Genomic DNA, 25,551 nt, shown 5'->3' with positions numbered 1-25,551 from the left:
CATTTTTGTCGGTGCTAGTATCAACTTTCATTTTGGCTGGCAACGGTCCCAACTTTCACATACGTTTCTTCCACCAGTCCGCGACTAACGGAGTACTAACTTCGTTATGTCAATGCTGACGTGTCCATTCAACTTGTAAAAAAAATATTACGTGGCAGCCAACGTGGATATTATGTCTGTTTATGTAGATTATACTTAAGCCCTAATCTCTCTCCCAACTTTCATTCACTCTCAAGCCCTAATTCTCAAAATCCCTAAATTGATCACACTTCAATAAGCATTCTCCTTGATTATACGAGCTTCATCCGCCGGGTAATCCTAAACCCATTCTCCTTCAGCTCAGCCTCTATCATCGCATCCACCTCAACTGAACCCAAATAAGTGGTTTTGATTGGCGTTTGGTGATGGGGAAGATGCGAAGAGGGGTTTGGGATGTGGGTTTGGTGTATTGGTAGTGTGTGAGGTCAGGTGAGTGGGGGGTTGTTGATACGGTGAAGTTCAGAGAGTGAGTCATTGATGGTGGTTCGTGGAAGAACAGTAGAGAGTTGAAGAAGACAACGAGGAGGTTGAGTACTGCTTGTTGTTGGAGAGGTTAAGTTTGACAAGTAGGCAGCCAAGTCATTTGTTTTTGACAAGTTGGATGGACACGTCAGCATTGACATAACGGAGTTAGTACTCCGTTAGTCGCGGACTGGTGGAAGAAATGTATGTGAAAGTTGGGACCGTTGCCAACCAAAATGAAAGTTGGGACCAGCGCCGACAAAAATGAAATAGTTGAGACCAATGAAAACCAATTTTCCTAAAAAAAATTAAAAAAAAGTTAAATTTAATAATATACATGATAACATATAAATAATGACAAACAAAATTTTACAATTCGTAAATCTTTAAATACCTCTTTCAATACAACATTGGATTATGATTTATGACTTAAAGGTTTAATGATTTGCTACTTGCTAGTATTAAATATTATAAGTGAATTTTAACAATATTTCATTTATAAATCAAGAAATTCAACACAATTATCACTTAAGTGGAGTTGGTAAGAATCTTTAGTTTAAATATAAGGTATTGGTTCGTTCGAGACTTGTATCATACAACAATTGATTTTTCTAAATTTTACAAAGTCTTACTGTCATATGAAGATGAATGCATTTGAGGAGAAACCGGGTCATTCTTCTAGAATAAAAGATAATAAAATAAGAGACTGCTCGCATTTACGTTTCTAATATGGGATGAATTATATTTTTTGTAAAACGTAGATATCCTTCTAGTATTACGTACGTTAACGTTCCACATCAAGGGCTGGCATACGTTTTTCTTCATCTTCGGAAAATAGAACTTCATGTTTATATTATTTATGTCATGGTTCCATCTTTATATTATTTATAGAACACAGATTTTTCATTATTTTTTAAAAGATTCATATAACAACATGACTCTTAAAAGTCAAAATAATAAATGAAGGTTGTACAAGTATAAAGCCACATTACTCATAAACCCCTAAAGTCCAAAACTCCTAAACCAATTCCCACACACCTCTACAAATTTAAACATGATGGAAAAAGAACAGGTTAGACCACTGGCTCCAGCCACCGATCACCGCCATAGCAACAGCAGCGACGAAGAGACCGTCTTAAAGAAAACCACCCGTAGAAGGAAATACATCAAGTGGTGTAGTTGCTTGGTTGCTGCGCTAGTAATCGTGGTCGTGGTGGTAGTGACCTTGATTTTTACAATATTTAAGATTAAAGAACCCGAGATCAAGATGAATGGCGTTACGGTTGACAATCTTGGTTTGGTTAATGGTACCGTACCAGGACCAGGGACCAACATGTCTTTAATAGCTGATATATCGGTTAAAAACCCGAATTATTCGTCTTTCAGGTTAGCAATGAATATTTTGATTGGTAATTTGCAAAAATCATTTCATTTTTATTTATGGTTAAAATAGGTGCTCATATTTATCCGCCTTCTATATCTCAAGACAACCTTTTGATATTAGATACATTGGCTACACATATAGCTAGGGGCGGACCCAACTATTAAAAGACCGATGTCACGTGACATCATTCAACTTTTTTCTTATAGTTTTATATATGTTAATTATATAATATCTACATGTTTTTCGTATACTATTTACATAACTGACGATGGAGTTAATAGTTATGGGACGATAATATCATTCAGGTACAAGAAGACGACAACGAGCCTCTACTACCATGGGGCGGTGATAGGAGAGGCACGAGGGCCACCAGGACAATCGAAGGCGCGACGTACGGCTAGAATGAACATTACACTTGATATTATCGTTGATAGTCTATTAAAAGACCCTCAATTACAAAATGATTTAGGTACGGGATTATTGACCATGAGCAGCTACACATCAGTTGGTGGCAGGATCAAAATTTTGACGATTAGGCTGAGGGGTGTGGGGGGCGCGAGAGGGGGCGTGAGTGGGGGCGCCATCCAATAATATTGTGACGTGTGGCAGAGAGAGAAACTTGATAAGATGGGTATTGGTAGTGGTGATAGCGCCCCGGGGCATGGTGTGGAGGGGCGCGAGAGGGGGCGCGAGCGGTTTATTTTTTTATTTTTTTATAAATGTATTAAAAAAACGTATTATTAAAAAAACAAGTAATTATTTAAACAAACACACATTAATTAAAAAAACACATTAATATATAAAAAAAATTAAAGTACTAAAAAATTAAAAAAACACATTAATTAAAAAAAATTAAAAAAACACATTAACATTATTCTTATTCTTCGGCTTCGTCTTCTTCGATCAACCTCTTCCGGATACGTTCCTTTTGTTTTTCCATCAGCATTTGGTCGACCGGATTTAGGTGGCTGAAGTCTCTTGCAAGGAAGTCCAAATCTCTCATTCTTTTTTTTTCCTTTTTGTCAACAGAGACCACCTCCAGGGTTTTGTTGAATTTATTGAGGGATTCAACAAGATCGTTGATGTTTACGGCTTCCCCCTCAGCCGGTTTTTTCCCCCTGGCGTCCCTTCCCAATGGCCGCCTCCTCGGCGGTGAAGACGTTTCCTCCCCCGCAACGTTTAGGTCGAATCCAACCCGGCAATCCGACCCGTCCGTTGTGCTGTACGCTCCAGACGAACTAGTTTTAGTCCGTTTCGGCCCTACTTCCGCATCAAGGTCCGGCGCCACCAGCTCAACCCACTTGGCACACCTTCTCAACCTCTCCCACAACTTTACACCGTCCCACGTCTTCACCGCCCCATACCTCCGCAGGCACTCCTGCTTCCACTCTTCGACAGTGAAATTATAGACCGCCAAATCGTCACTGCCACTTGGTCTCATACGACCGGCGTTCCTGTTGAACAGATTAGTAAACAAGCCGACAAATTTTCTAATTTCGGTCCACCGACCCGAAATCATATCGGGATTCCGCTCTGTACTCCCAACGAGCGAATAGAACGTCTCCCTAACCTTTGTCCAAAAGACCTTGCTCTTTTGGTAGTCGGCTGCAAAATTATGTAAATAAATTTGTAAGCCATTTAACTTTTTTATTTAACTTTTTATTTACAATCATTTTTAAAAACGTTAAAACAATTACCGCAACGCCGATCCTCAGAAATGGCTATCCAAGCCCGACACAGGGCTTCCTTCTCATCCGATGACCACGGAGTGATTTTCCGTTTCGCCCTTCCGGTCGAAGCCGAACCCGACCCGTCCGTTGCAAGTTGTTTTTTCCGGTGGACGCGTCTTCTTTGTCCCGCAGCTTCACCTTCTGGTTCCGGTTCTTGTGTCTCCGGAACTACAAAGTTAGGAGACGGTTGCATGTTGGATGGTTGAAAGCCGGATGATTGTTGCGACCCCGAATAAAACATCGGTTGTTCCGGTGCCGACCATAAATCGTCGTAAGGGTAATCTGAATCTAGGTTTGGGTACCAATTTCCAGACATGTTTTTAAAAAAAGGTTTCGAAGATAGGGTGATTTTGGGTTTTGGGTGTGGTGTGTGATATTCGTTTTGGTTGTAGTATGTGAGAATGGTTGTGTTTGATATGTATTGTGATATATGTATTGTGATATATATAGATGATTTTGTTAAAAAAAAAAAAATATTTTTATTCATTATTAAAGCCTTCCAACGGCTCTTTCCCATTTCCCACAGCCACTCACGCGCGCGAGCCTCCTGGCGCCTGCCTCGTTTTCCGCTCTCGCGCCCCTCTCGCGCCCCGGTGGTGTGGCTCTCGCGCCCCGGGGCGCTATCGAAGTCCCTCACGCGCCCTGACTAGCGCTCCGCACCCCTCAGCCTTATAGACAGGCATGTGACTGTGAGGATGAACTGCACCATGAAAGTCAACATTTATAGTAGATCAATTGAAGACCAAGAATGTAAGAGAAAAGTCAAACTATAGAGTGTTAGTTAATAAATTAATATTTTTTTGTCTGATTGTATGTGGTATATGTCTACATATTTTAATATACCTATTAGCTGTACACAATAAATATTAAGTAGTTTAATTTCTTTATAGAACTTAAAGTAGCAATTTAAATTATTTTATAAAGTATAAATATTAAATATTTTTGCCCCCCAAATAACATCTTTTGTACTATAGTCAAACAGCTATAAGATCTAATAATGAACCTGGAACAGTGGAACACAACATCATATAATTAATAGTATTGTTAGAAGAAATTTGGCATAATAGATTACAAGTTAAAATAGTCACAAGTCTTTTATCTAAAGTATTAGATCTTTTCTTACAAATATTTATTTATAATTATTTTTAATAAATAATGTGTTCGTATATATGAAAATGGGTCTTATATATGCGGATGATAAATGGCCATGACATGCGGGCAAACTAAATGTCTTGGCAATTATCACACGAACAATCATTGCATTTTGTGTCTTAAAACTAATTTATAAATTCCATGTTCATAATATAACTTCTATTCACATCTACAACAATGTTTGAAAACAACGTAAAGTTGAGTATACATTTCTAAGCGTGGCATATACATCGTTTGTTATCAAATTGCAGACGAGTTTTGATCCATAGTGGCGTAATAATGGCATTGTATACTCTCCTTTTAGTCATAATAACACCATGATATGTGCATGTGTTATAGCAAATGTCTGGTAGTTCGGTAACTCTTCAAGGCCTTGCCATAGCGGGAAGCAAGTATTGCAATCCTTATAGCTCATGAGAATAAGAACCTATTTGGCTATTTGCAATCAAGAAACCTTATCACACATAATCATCTGCTTTCTAGCCTGTGCAACACCCGGTTCCTACAAAATACAAAGACTAATACATGTAATTAATGAATGTGCATATACGTATATACGGGTAATTGATCCTGTGCCTTATATAACTCGTCTAACAATGGTCATTCGCTTAGGGAATACAATTTAGTGATTGTTACTATTATTGCAGATATGATTACTGATTTATTGTTCAAATTTAATTAATAGCAATAATAATAATAATTATTAAGTTATAAAACATTAAGAAAACAAAAAAAACTTGAGATTTAACTTGTATTTATCTGAGAACATAAATTGAATACAAGAAGCTAAATTATAATAGTAAAGATGTATGATTATAACCTTATATAATTACTAATGGAATAAGAACACTCACACTAGTTTGTATTTATTTTTCTTTCACCAAATGATATTTTGTATTTCTTTTTCTCTATTTCCATCTTCATATCTAAAATATAAAAATATTTACTATAATAATTCTGTCTATATAGAGATTCAATATTCAATAAATCTAAATTTTAAAAACCTCAAAGTATCTCGACTCTCGAGCATCAAGAAAGGAAAAAAAAATAATAAAAAACGTACAAACTTAGAGATGGAGAATAATATATGAAAGATTAAACAAAAATCAGAGATACTAAAAAAATCATTTTCTTTTAAATGAAGATACATATTAAGCATATACATAGGTGGACGATGTTGGCCTTGACATGCGGGCAAAACTAATTGTCTTGTTGACAATTTGCACGTACAAACAAAACTTTCATTTTTATGTCTTGACTAATAATATCTTCCGTATCAAAATATTAAACCATAAATATTTTTAGTTGCATACTTGCATGCTCTTCCTTTTGTCTTTGATCTCACTAACAATTTGATAATTAAAATTCAATACTTCACCTATAATCAATGTTTTAAAAACCGGATTTTACTTGTATCGGATTTAGTTCAAAAATTGTACAACCGGTTGAACCGGAATGTACCAAAAGGTTCAACCGGATTGAATAATTTACCTTGTAATTCCATATAAATACAATTCCAACTTAAAAAATAACCAAAAGTACATTAGTAAACAACACGTACACTTGTACCGAATATCACATATAAACAATGATTGAGTCAGATAGAAAGTTTATACTTTGTATACGAAATTAGTCAATTACAAAAGATGTAAATAAACCAACATTGAACTTGTATGATACAAAATTGGTTGATTAATGAATTGTCGTTTTTGATGTTTACTCGTTCAATTGTATCCTGCTATGTTAAAAGTCATTTTTAAAAAATATGGGCCGCAAAAAATATCAAAAATCTCTTGGGTTTAAAACCGGTATTTTTTTTAAAAACCGGCGGTGCAATGTTTTAGCAAACCGTCAAGAAATACAGGACTCTAAATACCGGTTGTCTTACAAAAATCCAGTATAACCGGTTCAACCGGCTGGTACGTACCTGCTTTTAAAACTTTGCCTTTAATACATAATATACTTACACATAAATTTCTTTACTAATCTTTTCTACATAAATACTAAGATGCTATAAGCAGGTGAACTTCTGGTCCAATAGCATGGGATGATGGTTATATGGCTTAGAGTTATAACCTTAAGTTCGGAACGTGGAACCTGTTTTTTTCCTATAGTGATGAGTTTCTTTTTTAACAATAATTTTGGATGAGTCAAACCTGTAACGTTAAAATCAGTACAAACTATTAACATCCCGTTTCATGAAAATGTTCGGTCAAATATATAGGGTAGTTCCAAACACTATTTAAAGAAAAAAAAAAAAAAAGCTTATAATATCTCTTATATAAACTAGATAAAAGTGTGTAAAATATGGTTAGCTTTCCGGTTAGGTTTGTTTATCCTTTCAATGGCGATGGTGATCGATAGCCATTAATGACACATCTCTAACTTGTTCTACAGTCATTTAATGCTACAGCTCAACCACTTAAACTAAAACTCTCACCCTTCATCATCTAACCTCCACTCTTCCCATCTACAAATGGACAACCACCACTATTCACCACCATGTCCACCACCTTCTCCATCCCACCACCACCAACACCACCGTCTCCAATTCCCAACGCCGCCCATTACTACATAACCAACCTCGGCCTCGGCTACGCCATCGCCATCGCCTTCGGCTTCCTTGTCCTCTTCTCCTCTCTCCTCCTCGCCTCCTACATCTGCTTACGTCACCGCCACACCAGGGTCCAAAACCCCAATAACGACGTTACCAGAACCAGAATTGGATTTGGTAACTCTAATTCTAGTTCTGATAACGGCGTTATTCTCCCGACGATAATCTTCGTTGACCAGAACACGGCCAACGAAGATCAAAACGTCGTGGTGGGACTTGATCAGTCTATGATCAATTCCTACCCTAAATTTCCATTCTCGAAGATCAAAACATCGAAGACGATTGATTCGATGTGTGCGATCTGTTTATGCGAGTACCGAGAAGCCGAGATGATGAGGATGTTGCCGGATTGTAAGCACTGTTTTCATTTGACGTGTGTTGATGCATGGTTGAAGCTTAATGCATCGTGTCCGGTTTGCCGGAACTCGCCGCTTCCTACACCGCTGTCTACGCCGTTGGCGGAGGTTGTTCCGCTCTCGCAGTACTCCGATGGCCGTCGCAGGAGGTGATCTGACGTCAGCAGATCTGGTTTTCTGGTACTGTAGTTTGTTGATTGGCGTTTGGTACGTTGGTGGCTTGATTTGAAATTTGTGTAAAGCAATATAATTGTTTACGAACTTTGATTTTAATTAATAATAACTTTGTTTTTTTTGGTGCTAATTAATTAGTATTTTAGTTCAGGTTATTGTCGGAAACCGATTATTAATGTATAAAGCGTACGCAAGTTTAAATATAGGCTGCGTGATTGTTTTTACATATTGCATACTTGTGTGGTTTTTTGTGCTAGCTTTAATGTATAATTTAATTACTTAATCTGTAAATATTACTTATATATGTTGCGTAATTATATACTTTGTGCATAATTATGACACAAAAGGTGTTGTACTTTAAGCGTGTTCGTGTTCTGGATTCTTTCCCCTAGTGTTTGAAAGTCTCACGTATACGATAAAAGAACTGTTGCAAATAGTAGTAACCTATCTAACAATGTAACACCTGTTTTTTTATTTTAACAGAAAATTTCTTTCTGTGAAACTTGAATATTAAACATTCCCCCTCGAACTTAGATGTTTAAAGACTTTGTTTTTTCGAATAAACCATCACCTCGTTAGTCACAACGCAAAAAATCCTGATTTAATTTTTAAAGAAAGGATTTTTGTTATTAATTTTAAATTAAAAATAGACTTCGTTTTATTTGTTGACCATCCACGTACAAGTACAAGTACGACAACATAAGTTCTTTTTTTGACCACACGCATACGAACATATGTGTTGGCATGTGGACCATGTAGTGATCACACAATGGTCCGTCACACTGATTATCCATTTATTTTAACGTTTCTACGATTGAAAATTAACAATTAATCATTTTAATAACTAATTACATGCTTCTAATTAGGATTTAGTGGTGTGATGGGTCGTTTTGGGCTCAAAACGAAATTCGTTTCTAGGTTTTTTGAAAACCGTTTGCGTTTCAGTTTTCATACTGGGTTTAATTTGGTTTTGTATTTCAGTATTTGGGGTTAAAATTTTTACGAAAGAAAAAACCTTTGAAACTAATAAATATGGACCTAAAACCCTGGACTTAACATAGTATTATATAGTAATTCTTGCTAGATGGCCTTTCTTGCTTTGATAATATTAACCAATGAAAGGACAATTAAAAAAAGATTTATGATTCTTAGATTTATTGGGTTCTATGGTCAAAAGTTACATCTCTGGTTAAAAGTGGGGGTCTTGGCATAGGGTCGCTTCGTGACTCTAATTTCTCGTTACTTGCAAAATGGTGGTGGAGGTTTGAAAGCGAGACAAATGGGTTGTGGAGAAAAATTATATGGGCTTTCCACCATTCGGAGAGGTCATGGTCTTGTATTCTAGCGAGGATAGTGCTTCTAGGTCCTTGGAAACATATTGTTAACATCTCCAAAGGGTTGAAATAACTTGGGTTAGATCTTGAAAACGGTTTTCAGCGAGAAGTAAAGGAGGGGAATAACACTTTATTTTGGATTGACCGGTGGTGTGGGGATTCAACTTTCCAGGTTCGGTTTCCATCATTAATTCAACTCGATACCCACAAATGGTGTAGTGTGTTGGACAGGTTGATAATGCATGAGGGCGAGATATGTGGACAGTGGGCGGTGGCGGATCCAGGAAATTTTTTTTTGGGTGGTGCACTACTTATAGATGCTTCAATTTCATAGAGTTTGGTATAAAAAAGTTTCGGGTCGGTTTGAGGTTCGGGTCGGTTCGATGGCAAAGCTCATTACACAATAAAAATACGATAAAATAATAAAAGACCTCTAAGTAGATATGCCAGTCAAATTTCATCTTTTTGATTTGGGTGATAAGATGAAATTGGTTGCCTTTCGGAAGGATCCCATGAAAGATCACCAAAATTTATTTTTGACGGTTTACTACTTGAAGATGATCACCCAAAGATCACCCAATATCTTGTGATGTTCATAAAAACTAAGAAATTAACAAATTAAAAATAAAGTTCATAACTAACAACATAAAAAACAATTAACAAGAACAAGTAATTAGCATTTAACAAATGAATGTGAACATACCTTCAAAGTGGGAGGATTCGAGCTTTGAGGAAAAGTAGAAGGTTGAAGGCAAGAGCTGTTTTGAGTGTGGATATGTGGCTAGCCGGTAAAAGAGAGGGCCAGCGGGCAGCGGCGGTGGGCGGAGAGCAGGCCAGGCCGATGTGGGCGGAGAACTGATCGATGTCGAAAGGTCAATCAAAAATATTTATAAAATACCTTTACTAGCAAGGGCAAGTAAGGTGTCGAATCCACAGGAAATCAGTGGAAAGTGCTAATCAATTCTAATACTTAATTATTAATTATACTAAGTGGACAAACGATGTCAAGCGGTTTTAAAGATTTTGATTTGTAAACAATAATTAAAAAGCAACCAAACTCCAGGGTTCAGGTTTTGAAGTAAATTGGATAAATGATTAAACCTATGGAATTATACTCTTTGTTTGAATCAATAAACCAAGAGACTAGATGTTTGACTATGTTGATCGTTAGAACATAATCCAATTGATTGACCCAACTAAACAATAATCTAATTGATTGTAAATCTTAGGTAATGATGAAACATTACTTCTATGGTTAAAGATAACTAGGCCAATGACACTAAGAACTCAATTCTAATTGTTGATGACCAAAATTAATAACTGATAAACTCCAAATCTCATTGATTACCCAAAAGTATCTTCAAGCACACAAACAAGATCCAAAAATAAGGTTTAGAGTACCAACAATCCAATGAACAACTCAACCCTACACCCGGAGATGGTCACGAGTGGTTTAGCCTAGCATAGTGGTCTTGAATATCTTCTTTGATTCTTGGGTGGATGATGCCATGGATGATTCAGATGATTAAGAAGTGTTAAGATGGTGGAAAGAAACTCCAAAATCGTCACAATAGGTTAGGGTATGAAGCATAGGCGGCATAGGGTTTAACCGGGCTTAAATATGGAAGAAAAAACCTAAAAATCGCGTTTTTCCGCCCAGGCGGCCGTAAGCTACGGTCACACCACCGTAGGCTACGGTGGAGACTGTAGCCTACGGTCTTCATCTTCTGCCTTACGGTGGCAGTCCCACCGTAAGCTATGGTGGGTCACCGTAGGCTACGGTGACAGCCCCACCGTAGGCATTGGTGGGTCACTGTAGGCTATGGTGGGCCTGTCACCCACCATGGTGTTTCGCTTGTAACTTCTTCGTTTGGCTCTTTTCGGCCATGTCTTCGTCTTCAAATTCTCTATCATTTCATGCAATAAAACCTTCATTTTCATTCCATCTCCTATGCTCCAATTTAGCTCCTTTAAGCTCCGCACACCTGTAATCATAAACTCAAACAAAGTAATCGTGTTTCCGGCATATAAACTCGTAAAATATGTGATATGACTCATTTAATACACGATATTTCACCCACACATCAAGAACAAGCCAGGCCGACCGACAGTGGCGGTGGGGGGTGGGCACTGGTCGGAGAACAGGCCAGGCCGGCAGGCAGTAGCGTTGGCGGTGGTCGGAGATGGAGAGCCGACTGTGTGTATGCGTGAGTCTTGATATGCAGCGGCTGTTGTGACATGTGGTAAAACTTAAAACCCTAAATTGATATAACATGTAAGGCTTAATTAAAAAAAAGTTCAAAAATAATGCATCATGACCGGATCGAACCCGCGACCTCCCCCTTACAAAACCAAGTTTTTACCAATAGGCCAACGCTCACAGTTGAGATTAGGGTGTTCCTTCCTAATTTATAAGGTGATTCCTATAATATTTTCTATATAAAAGTGCACTATTATTTCGAAACTCGGGTGGTTCCGGGGAACGACCCCCTTTCTATATAAATCCACCGCTAACAGTGGGGTTGGTCTGGAGTCGCAACTTTCCAGGTGGAAATTGAGGAATTGAGAGGCTTGTTATTGGCATGTCAACCGGTTCTACTTGTTTCGGGTGTTGACCGGTTCGTAGGGGTGTTCATGGTTTGGTTCGAAACCCTGAAACCGCCCAAACCGGTCATCGGTTTAGTTTCACTGTTGGTTTTTTTCATTAACTATCGGTCGGTCGGTTTCAAAAAATTCAAACCGTTGCAAACGCTTTGGTTTACGGTTTACAACGAAAACCAACAGTATAAAACCGGACCGGACCGGACCGTGTGATTTAATTATTTTACATTTTAAAATTTTATATTTTATATGTATATATATGTTCGAATTTATTGCTATACATAATTAATTTCCATACAGGTTTTCTACTTGGCAGTTTATGACTTAAACTCGTGTTTTGCTTATTTCTTAATGATGTGTATATGCTTGTTAAATTATAAAAACATATGACAACATTACTAAAATATATTATCCATTAATTCGGACATCTTGTATAAAATTCTAACAAGCCCAAACCATAAAACCAAATCGGAACCAAACCGTTAGTAACGGTTTGGTTCGGTTCGGTTCGGTTTAGGAGTTTTACGGTTCGGTTTTGGTTTACAAAAATCAAAAACCGTTACCAATGGTTTGGTTCACGGTTTGACCCAAAAACTGGACCGTGAATACCCCTACTGCTTTGTGTGGAGTTTCAACGAAGAAAATTTTTTTTCTGTGAAAAGTTTTAAAACAAAGATGGAGGTGATAGTAGGTAGCGACATTGGCTATCTAATCGAGTGGAATAACTTTGTTCTGAAAAAAGTTGGGATTTTAGCTTGGAGGGCGAAAATGGAAAGGATACCGGTATTGTTGGCTTTGGCTAGGAGAAATGTCAATGTGGAGTCCATTTGGTGCCCGGTATTTGGTGATGCGGAGGAAACTGCGGAACACCTTTTAGTGTCATGCAGCTTTGTCCAGGCCATTTGGAATGGAATAGCCAATTGGTGTAAGGTGCCGGTGATATATGCCTTTTCCACTTGTGATGTGCTAGAATTATATAAATATTGCCTCTTCTCTAAACGAAAAGCAAAGATTTTTCATGCGGTTTGTCTAACGACAATATGGTGTATTTGGAAGGCTAGAAATGCGGCAGTGTTCGAGCGGAAACCAGTGAACCGATGTAATCTTATCGGAGAAATAAGAGCGAGGAGTTTCCTTTTGGTCGTAATAGGTCGAAGAATACATGTATTTCATGGAAGAAGTGGCGGAGATTTGATATTGAAAATATGTAATCTTTGTATAGGTGGTGGCATGGGCTTCCTTTACTTGTAAGCTAGGGTGTTTTATTTGTAAAGTTTGGTGGTATAATTAGGCGAGATAGCTTCTTGTTATTTCGTCGACTTTAATTTCGTTTTAATTAATTGATCGTTCAAAAAAAATTAAGCAACATGTTTTGGCTCTTTATCATGTGAAATTTATCGTGCCAGTGCAAAGTTCTAAATTTATTTGTGTAGAAAAATGAGTAATAAAATTGGTCAGCGTGCGAACCGGCCCACCTATACAAAGGCATCAATGCTAATTACTCAATAATTGCTTTTCTTTTGTTGGCTAGCTTTCAATAGTTTCGTTATACACATTTTTTTTTGAAACGTGAACTTCAAACAAAACTAACCACATAACAGAAAGCAGCAGGGCACCTTCACGGGGCTCGGAGACGCCACATCCCAACACAAAAATATTACATAAAGGCAAATTTACATTAATCCTTCCAACTCCTCTCAAATAACTTTGACCAATTTTTAATCCATAGGAAACTCAATGACTTAATGCCTCCAATAATAGACTCTATCTTAACCTCCTTTTCCTCGTATAACTTCTCGTTTCTAGTTTTTCATATCCTCCAACTTGCTATTATCAAAATACCATGTAAAATCCACTTCTCCTTTTCCCCTAGCTTCATTGATTCATGTAAGTTGAAAACATCCTTCGGAGAGAAAGGAAAAATCGGGGGATTTTACACCACATCCTGATGTGCTGCCAAACCACCGTCGACACTAAGCATCCGGTAAGAATGTGCTCAATAGAATCAGCTCCACAGTAGTGGTTTAATCTACTACACTAAGATTTAAAAAAAGAAGTTAATAAAATATACAAAGTATATATCATCGATGATAAATGATTTGCACAAAATATTAAAATACAAATAGTGATCAATGTAGGGACTGGGCTAGGGAACCTGGAAGCCCAACAAAATTTTTTTGTCTACCAAGTAGTAGGCTAATCTACTACACTAAGCCCGATCAATATATTTATCAAGGGAGACTACTATTTAACGGATAAAACGTTACTACTCAAAAGTCTCATATGGACAAAGATAATTGAAGAAACGTGGATCTACTCACTGGTAGCAGATCTACTTTCCTCGGGTGTGATTAAACTATTTCACCGATGGTTCTTCTGGATCCGAGTTCTTCCACCTACAAAATGAACAGCGCCGTTACTTACCCCTCAGAAAGGGACAGAGGGGTCCTCTTTGGGGTAACCCTCCGGCGTGAGAATCAGTATCTTTTGGAGAAGATAATAATGTTGTATGTAAGTGAATCTCAAGAGTATTGCTGAATCGCTGAATACTCTTGATTTGTGTGACTGTGTGTTTTTCTGTAACTGACTGTGAGTGAATATAATTCAATATGATTGAATGTGATATCACTGCTTGTAACTGTCAATGATTGAGTGTGAATGAATCTGTCATCAAAGTGGAGTTGATGCTGTATTTATAGTGCTAGGGTTTTTACTGGTTGGGCTCAACCTCGTTGGCCTCCTCCAATCGCACTGCGCCACGTGCCCTCTGGGACACCTGGCGCTTTCTCGTTGGTTGTAATCATGTGGTAGCACATGTGTCATGCTGAGTTGTCGACCTTTCATTTGGCAGCTGTCAACATCAGCATATTCTTACTCCTTAAAAAGATGCCTTCTAGAAGATTGTCTGACGTGCACAATCAAGGTTGCCCTAATCCTGATTTGGATAAGGACGAGGTTGATTATGTGCACGTGTGATATGCGCCCATCCTGAGGATGCGCGAAGTCTTCTTTTTATTCTCACGCGCAGATATTTCATGCGCAGGTGTGATATGCACGAGCGTGTGATATGCGCCACGCGCTGGTGCGCCACGCGCATATGTGACGCGCGAGCATATGTGATGTGCAAGAAGCATGCGATATGCGCCGCGCGCATATGTGATGCGCGAGCATATGATGCCTGAGCATGTTTTGTATGCGCCATGCGCCTGGGTTTTGGCTTTGTGCCTTCATAATGTCTTTATCTTGTGGGTTGACCCGCCTTGCTTGGTGTTGAGGCGGGTACATACCTCTTCAAGCCCCCCCAGTCTAATGTGTGTCTTATCTCGCGCGAGCGCGGTAAGATAGATATTAGACTCACTGAATTGTCCTTTTGTAGGGGGTTTTGTCGTTTTCTTGGTTGTTTCCATCGTCGCGCGAAGTTCTATCCATTTGGTTGAAAACGAAAGGTCCAAACACGTGGTTGGTTGGTGATGACGTGCGCCGTAAACGTGTCAGACGTTTCGTGTGCTCGAGGTGCTACAGTTGCCTTTCACGTCCCCTCATAGCTGTCTTGAACACGTGTCGCACTCGCATTGGTTTGTACCTGCGAGTGAGGGCGCGTGTCTGTTCCGTGGCAGGTCGGTTACATCTTTTTGTCCCCTCACACAGCTGTTAGGGACACGTGTCGCGCCTTCGTTGGGTTGCCCCTGCGAGTGGGGGCGCGTGGAATCCGATCAGCTGCCACTTTTCTCTCTCCTGGTCCTATAAAAGCAGGCCCTTAGGAAATTTTTATCTTCATCTTCATTGTTTCTAAAATTCAAATTTCTGCTTTCAAATTCTGATTTGAGTGTTTACATCGATTGGAATCCTCGATTATCGGCTATTACAGTTGTATGTCTGATAGTTCATACTCGTCTAGCCCTTCAATCACCTCCGTTGCCTCTCGAAGACGCCGTGTGAAATCTGTGGTGATGTCGACATTGAAGCAAAAAGGAAAGGGGAAGAAGGTTGTTGAAACCACATCGGAGGAAGTAGGGAGGACCAAGGCCACCAAAAGGTGGAATGAAATCCCCTGCAAATTGAAGCAGGCCGATCTCGACAACCTCATCGCCTCTCAGGGCTTTCCCACCCTGTTTGGCTGCATGTTGCCTAGGTCCGGGCAAACGGCGGCGGACCCGCCTGCCGGCTATATATCCCTATATAGCCACTTTTTCACCCACTGCAACCTTCGTCTCCCGATGACAAGGTTTGTGGGTGCACTGTTGAAGTTCTATGGGATTCACATATCCCAAGTCCATCCGTTTGGACTCGTGCGCGTGACTCACTTTGAGTTCATGTGCAAATCCCAGCGCGAGGAACCCACTCCTCGGCGCTTTCAATATTTTTATAAGGCCAAGATCCAAGACAATTGGATCTCTTTTATTCCTCGCAGTCAGAAGGTGAAGTGCTCCACTGTTTCATTCAAGAGCCTTCATGACTGGTCTGAGAGGTTTTTTTACATTAAGGCCGGTGTGATCCCCATCCGTATGACCATGCGCTCTATCACTTCTGCGCCTGCGGATGAGGATGTCCTCAAGAACCCAACTGGCGCATGGGTTAAGAAACTGACCGCCGAACCATCCCCCGCGAAGAAAATTTGCGAGGAGGCGCTGGTTGGGGTCGGCATGAGCAGGCTCTGGGCCGACAGCGCGCTTGAGCCCGTTATCCAAGTCGACGGGTTGTGTAAGTTTTTTTTTTTTTTTTTTTTTTTTTGTTGCGCGAACATCGTTCTTTTGCTGATATCATTTAACTTGTCTTTGCGCAGTCACCAAGGATTACATCCTTGCCGCTTATGATGAACATGTGGAGGGCGGCTCCGTCGAACTTGGCGTTGGGGAGGTTGGTTTCCCGGATCGCTTCGATGACATGTTCATCCCAGTGGATCTGGATTTTGACTTTGACGGTGACGCGCCTGGTAAGCCTTCGCACTCTTGCTCATTCCTTTAGAAGACCCAAGCTTATTAACAGTTCTGTCGCTTGTTTTTGTAGATGCGCTTGAAAACTACGAGCTAGAGCTCGCGGAAGAGGAGGAGGAGGAGGAAGAGGAGGCGCCTCTACTAAAGCGCAAAGCTAAGGGGAAATCTGGCGCAGGGGCCAGTAAGAAACAGAAGAAAGAGGACACCCCTGTCGCTCATCCCCATGCTCAAACGAAGAGACCTAAGGAAACCACAAAGGTTTCTTTAAGTTCTCTGCCTGTGAGAGTGGGCAGACCTCCTGTCCACTTGAGGTATGGTGGCGTCGCCTCCTCCTTTCGCGCGGCTGACGAGAGAAGCAGTGCCGCGCCTGCAACAGGTATACTTTATTTATCTTCATCTGGCTGAATTGTTATTAAACCTTTGCTCCTTTAAATGTTTGCAGAGGCAGCGACGGTAACAGATCAGCCGCCGGCGCCCCAAGGTGCCACGGCTGCGCCGGGGACTCCATCGAAGTCCCCTGTTCTACCCTCTGAGAAGGGTAGAATGGATTTTATGGCGATGTTCGATGCGCGAACAGAATTGCGCCAAGGTAAGTTTTTGCACATATGTCTTATGAATTTTTCTCTTTGAAGTCAGTCATAAACAATTTTTCCTTGTTTATTTGTTCATAGGAGTTGTAGCTGGCGCAACAGTTGCTGGTGATACTCCTGGCGCCGCTTCTGGCGCCGCTGGTTCTGGTCCTGCTCCTGCTAGTGCTGAGTCTCCCCTTATTGGGATTACCAAGGAGCAGGAGACGGTGTTGCGCGCCGAACTGGCGGCGTCGAGACCTCCTTCGCCTCCTCCTGCACGTAGCCCTCCCCGCGAGGCTGGTTTGGAGCCTTCCAGGTCGCAGCAGAAGAGGCCTGTTGAAGGAGACGAGGAGGACGAGGGGGTTCAAGGTGAAGACTCCTTAGGAGATCGCGCCAGCCCTGCGATGCCGCAAGTGTTCGCAGCGCAGACCTCTGGTGGGGCTGGCGCTGACTTTCCTGCTTCATCCCCGCAGGTATGTATTGATTTGTTGGTCCGCTGCGCGTATCTCCCTATAAGTATGTTTTATGACTTAGAACTTTTCTTACATTTTTGCAGGAAGGTGACCACGTTTACCGCCCGAGATGGAATATTAATGAAGAAAGTTCCTTTCAATCCATGGGCGTATGCGAGGACTTCTGGGCTCATGCCGTGCCTCCTACTGAAAGGAGGTATCAAGAGGAGCGCACTCGCGCGGACTTGCTGAACGACCATGTTTTCGCTGGGTCGGCTTTTTTCGCTGCTTCCCAAGAGCTTCGTCGTGATTATATTAAAGTACGCGACGCTCTTGTGGAAGCCCAGCGAGAGGCTAAGGTGGCCGCCTGGAACCTGTCTGATGCTCGCGCGCGAGCTGAGAAACTCCAGGCGGAGCTCAGTGAAAACCGAGCAAGTGCCAACACCGCATACATCAAGCGCGGGCATGAGCTCCAGGCTGCGCGGGAGAAGCAGCAGTTGGCGGAGGCCGAAGTTGACAAGTACGCGCGCAGAGTGCGTGTCTTGGAACAGCAGGCCGAGGCGCGTGACCAAGCTATCATCAAGAGTATTACTGAGAAATCATCGTTGGAGAGCGAGGTTGCGCGCCTGAAAAGGGATTTGGCGGCCGCGCAGGCGATAGAGATGAGGCCTTGGCCACGGCGGCGTCCAGCCAGGAAGCACTTGGTGCTGCGCAGGCGGAGAAAGAAAAAATTTTGGCGGCAGCAGCGTCTGACAAGGAGGAACTAAAAAAGGCTAAGGAAACTATTGAGTTATTAAACTCTCAGGTTCCTGCCCTCGAGACGTCTGTTGCTGGCCTCGCGCAGGATCGCCAATGGCTGGTGTCACAGGGCATGGCTCGCTGCGCTTTGGCGATGAAATATTCCGCCGAGTTTCAAGCCCTTGTGATGGACTGCAATGCCGCCGCGCGTTTGGTGGGCCGAGCTGAAGGGTTTACGGATGGGTATGAGTATGGCATATTGAGGAAGAACCCATCCGAGTACCCTTACAAGTTCGATGCGGCCTGCGCGGACATGGCCGCGGTGGGGGAAAAGTATATGAATACTCCTATCCCCATCCTTATGCAGGTACGTTGATCTTAATGAGTTTTACTTTACTAACTTTTCTAAGTGTTTGTACTCATTACTTTTCTAATGATTTACAGATCGCTGCGCTTGCTGACCAGCCCGACCTCGGCGCACTAAAGAAGTTGCTTGATGATTGCGAGAGGGCTGGTGGCGATGATGGTGGCGCGGGGGATGTTGCCCCTGCCAGCGGCTCTGGCGCGGCGAAAGAATCTGCTCGTGACACCGTTGTGATCGAAGACTCCAATGAGGAGGAAGAACTTGACTATGGTCAGTTCGGAGATGAAGAGCAGACCGCGCCAGATGCTGCGCGAGATGATGAGGATGATGAAGCGGCTGACGTCGACGTGGAGACTTGAGAAGCCCTTCATCAAATTTTGTATATTTATCTTTTATACTTGTAGTTTGTAACTCATCATACTTGTAAATTTCGATCCAATGAAATGAAACTTGTTATCTCCTTTTCGTATCTTGCGCATTTCCATTCATCTCTTCATGTTTGGTTGTATAGATATAAGATATGCTTGAACGTTAAAATAAGAACAAGGTTGTAAGGAAATTATTCACTTAACCTCTGTTCTATTTTGTTTGTGGCTCTCGCAGTATCTTGCTCATGCTGACATGCACGCTAATTTTTCGTTATTTCTTTTTCGCGCGTTGGTGTCACGCGGTATGGAAGTATGAGTTTAGCCATTACATGTCAGCTTGTGTTACTCAGATATCCACTATGGTTCCGCGCGCGGCCTCGACCTGAGACCTTAACATGATATGGCATGTACTTTGCCTTAGTTTTGTTTAAGGATTTTTATGATCAGGCTGCGCGGGGTGTAAGATGGATGTATGTGAGTGTTTTGAGCTAAGGCTCTTTGTTTTGGGCTAAGGCCCTGACGATTTTAAAGTTAAGACTCATTAACGTGTTTGAGCTAAGGCTCGCGCATGTATGTTTTACTTCGCTTTATTTTGTTTTGAAGTCAATATAATGTTGTCATATTGTTCCAATTTAATAAAGGAAGTGTGAAACATGTATGCAAAGGTAATAGAACCAATATTGAAAGATAGCGCGAATCAGCATTCATGATGGCTTAAAAGCCTTGATTACAAATTTGAACTTTTTACATGAAGCATTTTCTAAGTTGTGCCGCGTTCCACGCGCGCGGTATCTTTTTTCCGTTCAAATCTTTTAAAGCGTACGCGCCTTTCCCCAGATCTTCTGAAATTTGATAAGGTCCCTCCCAATTGGGGGACATTTTTCCTGGGGGTATTGCGCGACTAGCTTCATTGTTTCGAAGGACAAAATCATTTTTCTTGAAGTGGCACTCTTTAACGCGCTGATTATAATATTTTTCCAGCTTTTTCTTGTATCTGGCCTCAGTAATGATAGCCGCTTCTCTGCGCCCTTCAAGCAAGTTAAGGTCCAATCTTCTTTCGCGGTCGTTATCAGTTTTGCTCATCATGAGTACCCTATGGGATGGGCATCCAATTTCCGCTGGGATCATAGCCTCTGTCCCATAGGTTAGGCTGAACGGGGATTCGCCATTGCTAGTTTTGGTTAATGTCCTGTGCGCCCACAAGACATTAGGTAACTCTTCGACCCAAGAATGGGATTCTCCCTCCAATCTTTTCTTCAGCCCATTTAGTAAACTTTGATTCGCGCGCTCCACTTGGCCATTCCCCTGAGGGTGGTAGACGGACGTGAAGATTTGGTTGATGTGCAATTCTTTGAGCCAGCTTGACATCTTCCTGTCAGTGAATTGTTTGCCATTGTCGCTCACAATTTCCATAGGAAGGCCAAAACGGCAAATGATGTGGCTCCAGATAAATTGCTTCATCGCCTCAGCTGTGATTTTCGCTAGTGGCTTGGCTTCAACCCATTTTGTGAAATAGTCTATCGCCACTACCAAAAATTTCACTCGCCCTTGCGCTTGCGGCAGGGGCCCCACAATATCAATGGCCCATTTGTGGAAAGGCCATGCGGAGGTGACTGGAATCAAGTTGTTCTTTGGACGCATGGTGTTTGGCGCGTGGCTCTGACATGCCTTGCATTTTTGGATTTCTTTTAGCGCATCCAAGTACATGCCTGGCCAATAGTAGCCTGAGCTCATCGCCTTGGCAACCACCATGCGCGGACCAGCGTGAATTCCACAGATTCCTTCATGAATCTCCCTAATCACATAGCTTGCTTCTTCCGCATCCAGGCATTTCATGAGCGGTCCAAGATAAGAGCGCCGATACACTGTACCATCAAGTAATTCATAGTTCTGCGCCTTGTGTCTTATCTTTCTCGCCTGTGCGCGATCATCCGGTAACTTCCCCTCTTTCAGGAATTCCATTATTGGAGTTATCCAGGATGAAGGAGTTGTATGAACTACCAGGACCGATTGCGTTTGCACTGACGGGCTGCTCATTATTTCCACCCTGACATCTTTGCCAAAGTGATCAAAATTAGTTGATGCCATTTTACTCAACGCGTCTGCGGACTTGTTTTCGCTTCGCGAGATGTGTATGATTCTGAAGAAGTCAAACTGCTCAACGAGCTTTTTTGCCTGCTCTAGATACAGAGGCATTGTGTTCTCCTTGGCGTCATATAGGCCGTTGACCTGAGCAGCTACCAAGTAAGAATCAACATGCGCCTCTAGTCTTTTAACCCCAAACTTGCGCGCGATGCGCAGACCAGCCAGCAGGGCTTCATACTCAGCCTCATTGTTGGTACTCTTGAAGTCCAACCTGATAGCATAAGTATATTCATGATTATCAGGGTCCACCAGTTTGAGACCTGCGCCAGACCCTTCGCTGTTGGAGGCTCCATCAGTGAATAGCCTCCAAACATCTTCTTCATCATTTGGTCGCGGAGGGTCTACCTCGCGCTGAGCTTCTTCAATCTTTCCCTCTGGGATTTCCGTGATGAAATCCGCCAAAACTTGACCCTTTATTGCTGGACGGGGCTTATAAGTGATCGTGTGTTCACCTAATTCCAGCGCCCACTTTGTCAGCCTTCCGGAGAGCGCGGGACGTCGCAAGACTTGCTGGATGTTGTAACCAGTCAGTACTTCAATAGGATGACCATTGAAGTATCTATGGAGCTTGCGCGACGCGTGTGTTAGCGACAAAACTAACTTTTCCATGATGGAATAGCGCGTCTCAGGGTCTGTGAGCACCCGACTCACATAGTATATCGGCGTTTGTATCCCCTTGCGATCCACCAATAATACTGCGCCGATCGCGCGGTCTCCAGCTGACAGGTACAATGTAAGGGCCTCGCCAGGAAGTGGAGCTGTGAGCGCTGGCAATTTAATGAGACATTCTTTTATCTCAGTGAAAGCTTGCTCAGCCTCAGGCGTCCACTTGAATTGGCTCTTCTTCAAACAGTTCCTCAAGGTGTTAACGAATGGAGTAGATTTGCTGGCGTGGTTAGCTAGGAACCTGTTGATTGACACCAATCTACCATTCAGCTTCTGAACCTCTTTCATGGTGGCTGGTGAAGGCATGTCAAGGATGGCTTCCACCTTCTCAGGATTCACCTTGAAACCATCCTTAGTGACCATTACACCAAGAAATTTCCCCTCTTCCGCGCCGAAAGTACATTTGCTCGGGTTGAGCTTCATGTTAACTTCCGTTAGGCGCTGAAGAGTTTCCTCGATGTCGTTGAGCATTTGTCTCTCCTCCCTGCTCTTGATCACCAAATCATCAACGTAGACTTCTAGATTCCTTCCGATTTGTTCATTGAAAACAGAATCCATAAGTCTCTGATAGGTGGCGCCCGCATTCTTTAAACCAAAGGGCATTTTTGTGTAACAAAAAACACCCTTGTCGGTTCTGAAGGCCGTCTTGTCTTCATCCTGTGGTGCCATTTGAATCTGGTGATAGCCTTTGTAGGCATCCAAGAAACATTTGAGTTTGAATGGCGCCACGGAGTCCACCTTTGCGTCGATGTTTGGTAGTGGGTAACAGTCTTTCGGACATGCTTTGTTGAGGTCCTTGAAGTCAATACACATCCTCCATGACCCGTTGCTTTTCTTTACCATCACAGGATTGGCTACCCACGTCTGGTATCGGATCGGGCGGATAATGTTTGCGCGCAACAGGTCCTCAACTTGCTCATTCATGGCCTTCGCCTTTTCATCCCCCATGATTCTCTTCTTCTGAGCAATTGGCTCCACCGACTTGAACGTGTTAAGAGAGTGTTGCGCCAAGTCTCGCGGGACCCCAGTCATATCGGAGTGTTGCCACGCGAAGACCGACATGTATTTTGTGAGCAACCTTTTCACTCTCAATCTCGTATCGTCTGAAATGGTAGCGCCAATTGTGACCGTTTGGTCGGGGAATTTTGGGTTTAAAATCCACTTCTCTGGCGCATTGTCCGCCGTTGGAAGTTTCATTCTCCCTTCCCGCGGCGTGGTTGTCACTGCGCACAAATGATCGCGGTAAACAAATGCTACGCCTGTTGGTGTAGGGATCCCCAATGCGCCGTGCGCTGGCGATGGTACAGCATTAAATTGGGCAATTGTTCCCCTACCCAGGATCATATTGTGGCATGACGTGGTGGGCAAGACCAAGAAGTTAACAACTTCGGCTCGCTTGTGCTCATCATCCCCCATAGTTAGTTCAAACTGAATCTGGCCTAGGGGATGTATGATTTCATTTGAGACACCACAGATTGGTGCGTTCACAATTTCGAGCCGAGCTTGGTCTGCTGGGTCTAACTTTCTGAAACACTGCTCATACATAATGTCAGATTCGCTTCCAGTGTCCACCAGGACCTTTGACACTTCGTAATGAGCAATGTGTGTGGTAATGACGAGAGGACTGCTTATTGAAGGGCCTCCCCTGATTCTTGGGAAGATGACTTGCTGCTCGCGCCAATCTCCGTGAATTTGCGCGCTTCTCTTTCTTGACGTGTGCCCTTGTCGTCCCCCCTCAGCCACACAGATTCTTTTGTACTTCTTGCTGGCAGAGGCTCCCTCCGGTTGCTCATCTTCTATTCTTTGGGTTTTCACCAAGTGAGCCAGCCTGCCAGACTTTACATCCTTCTCGATCGCATCCTTTAAATGATGGCATGCGTCGGTGTTGTGGCCCGGGGACCTATGAAATTCACAATATTTACCACTGTTTTGCGGCCCCTTGTAGTGTAGTTGCTTGGGAGGCTTGAATTGGACATTCTCAGTACTTAACACCTGTGAAGGTGTTTTAGTGAGGGGAGTCCATATTCTTGGCAGAGGTCTGCTAGGATCTCTGCCGCCCTCCCTCTTGTCACCCTCCCCGTGTTTACGAGCATCCTTTTGGGGCTGGGGTGAGCTTGGTTGCGCTTGTTTTTCCGCGGAAGAAAAACTTGTTGGCTGCAACCTGGACCATACAGAGTTCTGTTTGGCCCTCTTCTCTTTGCTGCGCGGTGATTCAGCCTGATGCGCTCTTTCTCTTGCCCTATCTTGGGCAATCTGTTTCTCATTTCTCGCGAAAACTCGCGATGCCTCCATTAACTTGGCCCACGTGGTGGGCATACCATCTTTGCTTACGAGAGTTCGTCGTAACTGATCACTGCGCGCGCCTTGTATAAAGGCCACGCGCAGGAGCTGCTCAGTTATGCCCCTGATTGCCAGGGACTCCTGATTGAAACGAGTGATGTAATCTTCAATCGTTTCATCATTCCTGCGGATGCAGTGCATGATGTCATCAGGATCGCGCGTGTGCCTGCGCTGCTGTACGAAGTGGGCCTGGAACTTTTCTAATAGTTCCTCGAACCCATCAATTTGCCCTGTCGGCAAGCTCTCGAACCATACTCGCGCTGCACCTGTGAGGCAGCGGGCAAACATATGACACCATGTTGGCATCGTCCAGCTCTCTAGGTTTCCCGTGTTATAGAAACCTTGCAAAAAGTCATCTGGATCTGTCGTGCCATCATATTTCCCCAGACCACTTGGCATCTTGGTCTTGTGCTGGATGGGAGCCTGCGCGATGCGCGCAGTAAACTTTGAGTGTTTTACCAGGATGGCTGGTCTGTAGGGTGTGGTTACGTCCACTTGCCCTCTGACCGGTGGGCTGTATGGCATGTGCAGATCCGGATCTGCTCTGGCTCCTGGCGCCATGTTCACAGGCGCGCGGAGCTGCGAGCCTCCTGCATGAGTATCCCTTGTCTTTCTCATGCTATGCACCTCTTCATCACTGAACTCTGTGTGTGCAGTGTGAACAGAATGCCCTTCTTCCGGCGCGCGCGGCCTTTTTGTGGGCTGCTTCTCCATCGCTTGCCTTTGTGTTTGGTCGGCTAGCTTCTTCTGTTTGATCATTTCAGTGTACCTTTCCATCAGACGCCGCTGCTCATTTATGAGCCATTCATTCGGATCGTCTGCTTCATCTTCTGGACCCATTGGTCCTTTCAGCTTCGCGCCGGCCATATTTTGTAACGTGTGATCGTCTGGAGGAGTTTCAGTCTGGCCGTGAGGGGTTGTGACGAAGGGACGGTTGCTGGTGGTACGCGTAGAATCACGCGGAACCCTCAGAACCTGCTGTCCGTCGTTAACACCCTCACGTTCAATATCCTCCAGAGCTTGATCAACGTTACGAACTCCAGAAACCATGGTGATTGAATTTTTTAGATCTGGATGAGCTCTGATTGCCGTTGTCCCACGGATGGCGCCAATGAAGAAACGTGGATCT

At 42.8% G+C, this 25,551-nt stretch overlaps 1 protein-coding gene and 1 pseudogene across 1 annotated transcript; both read left to right on the top strand.

The window, feature by feature from the left end:
• The first annotated feature begins 1,451 nt into the window (after positions 1 to 1,451).
• On the top strand, positions 1,452 to 5,184 carry LOC143629016 (late embryogenesis abundant protein At1g64065-like). The gene is made up of 3 exons (XM_077098413.1): positions 1,452 to 1,887; positions 2,191 to 2,452; positions 5,107 to 5,184. The coding sequence occupies exons 1-3, from the start codon at positions 1,556 to 1,558 to the stop codon at positions 5,182 to 5,184; spliced, it is 672 nt and encodes a 223-aa protein (XP_076954528.1). The 5' UTR covers positions 1,452 to 1,555.
• Positions 5,185 to 7,074: 1,890 nt separating this feature from the next.
• On the top strand, positions 7,075 to 7,940 carry LOC143628961 (RING-H2 finger protein ATL67 pseudogene; annotated as a pseudogene).
• The last annotated feature ends 17,611 nt before the right edge of the window (positions 7,941 to 25,551 follow it).

The sequence above is a fragment of the Bidens hawaiensis genome, unplaced genomic scaffold (genome assembly GCF_021521415.1).
Source record: "Bidens hawaiensis isolate Kalapana, Puna unplaced genomic scaffold, B.hawaiensis_p1.1 tig00005142_1, whole genome shotgun sequence".
Taxonomy (NCBI): domain Eukaryota; kingdom Viridiplantae; phylum Streptophyta; class Magnoliopsida; order Asterales; family Asteraceae; genus Bidens; species Bidens hawaiensis.
Note: the sequence above shows the minus strand (reverse complement) of the source record. Positions and strands in the feature narration are given on the sequence as shown.

What these genes read in the sequence shown, in the direction of transcription:
- LOC143629016 (XM_077098413.1), top strand. Translation starts at nt 1,556, where the DNA reads ATGATGGAAAAAGAACAGGTTAGACCACTGGCTCCAGCCACCGATCAC. An exon ending in CCGAATTATTCGTCTTTCAG is followed by an intron (nt 1,888 to 2,190) that starts GTTAGCAATGAA and finishes AATATCATTCAG; the next exon opens with GTACAAGAAGACGACAACGA. An exon ending in TGGGGGGCGCGAGAGGGGGC is followed by an intron (nt 2,453 to 5,106) that starts GTGAGTGGGGGC and finishes CATGTGTTATAG; the next exon opens with CAAATGTCTGGTAGTTCGGT.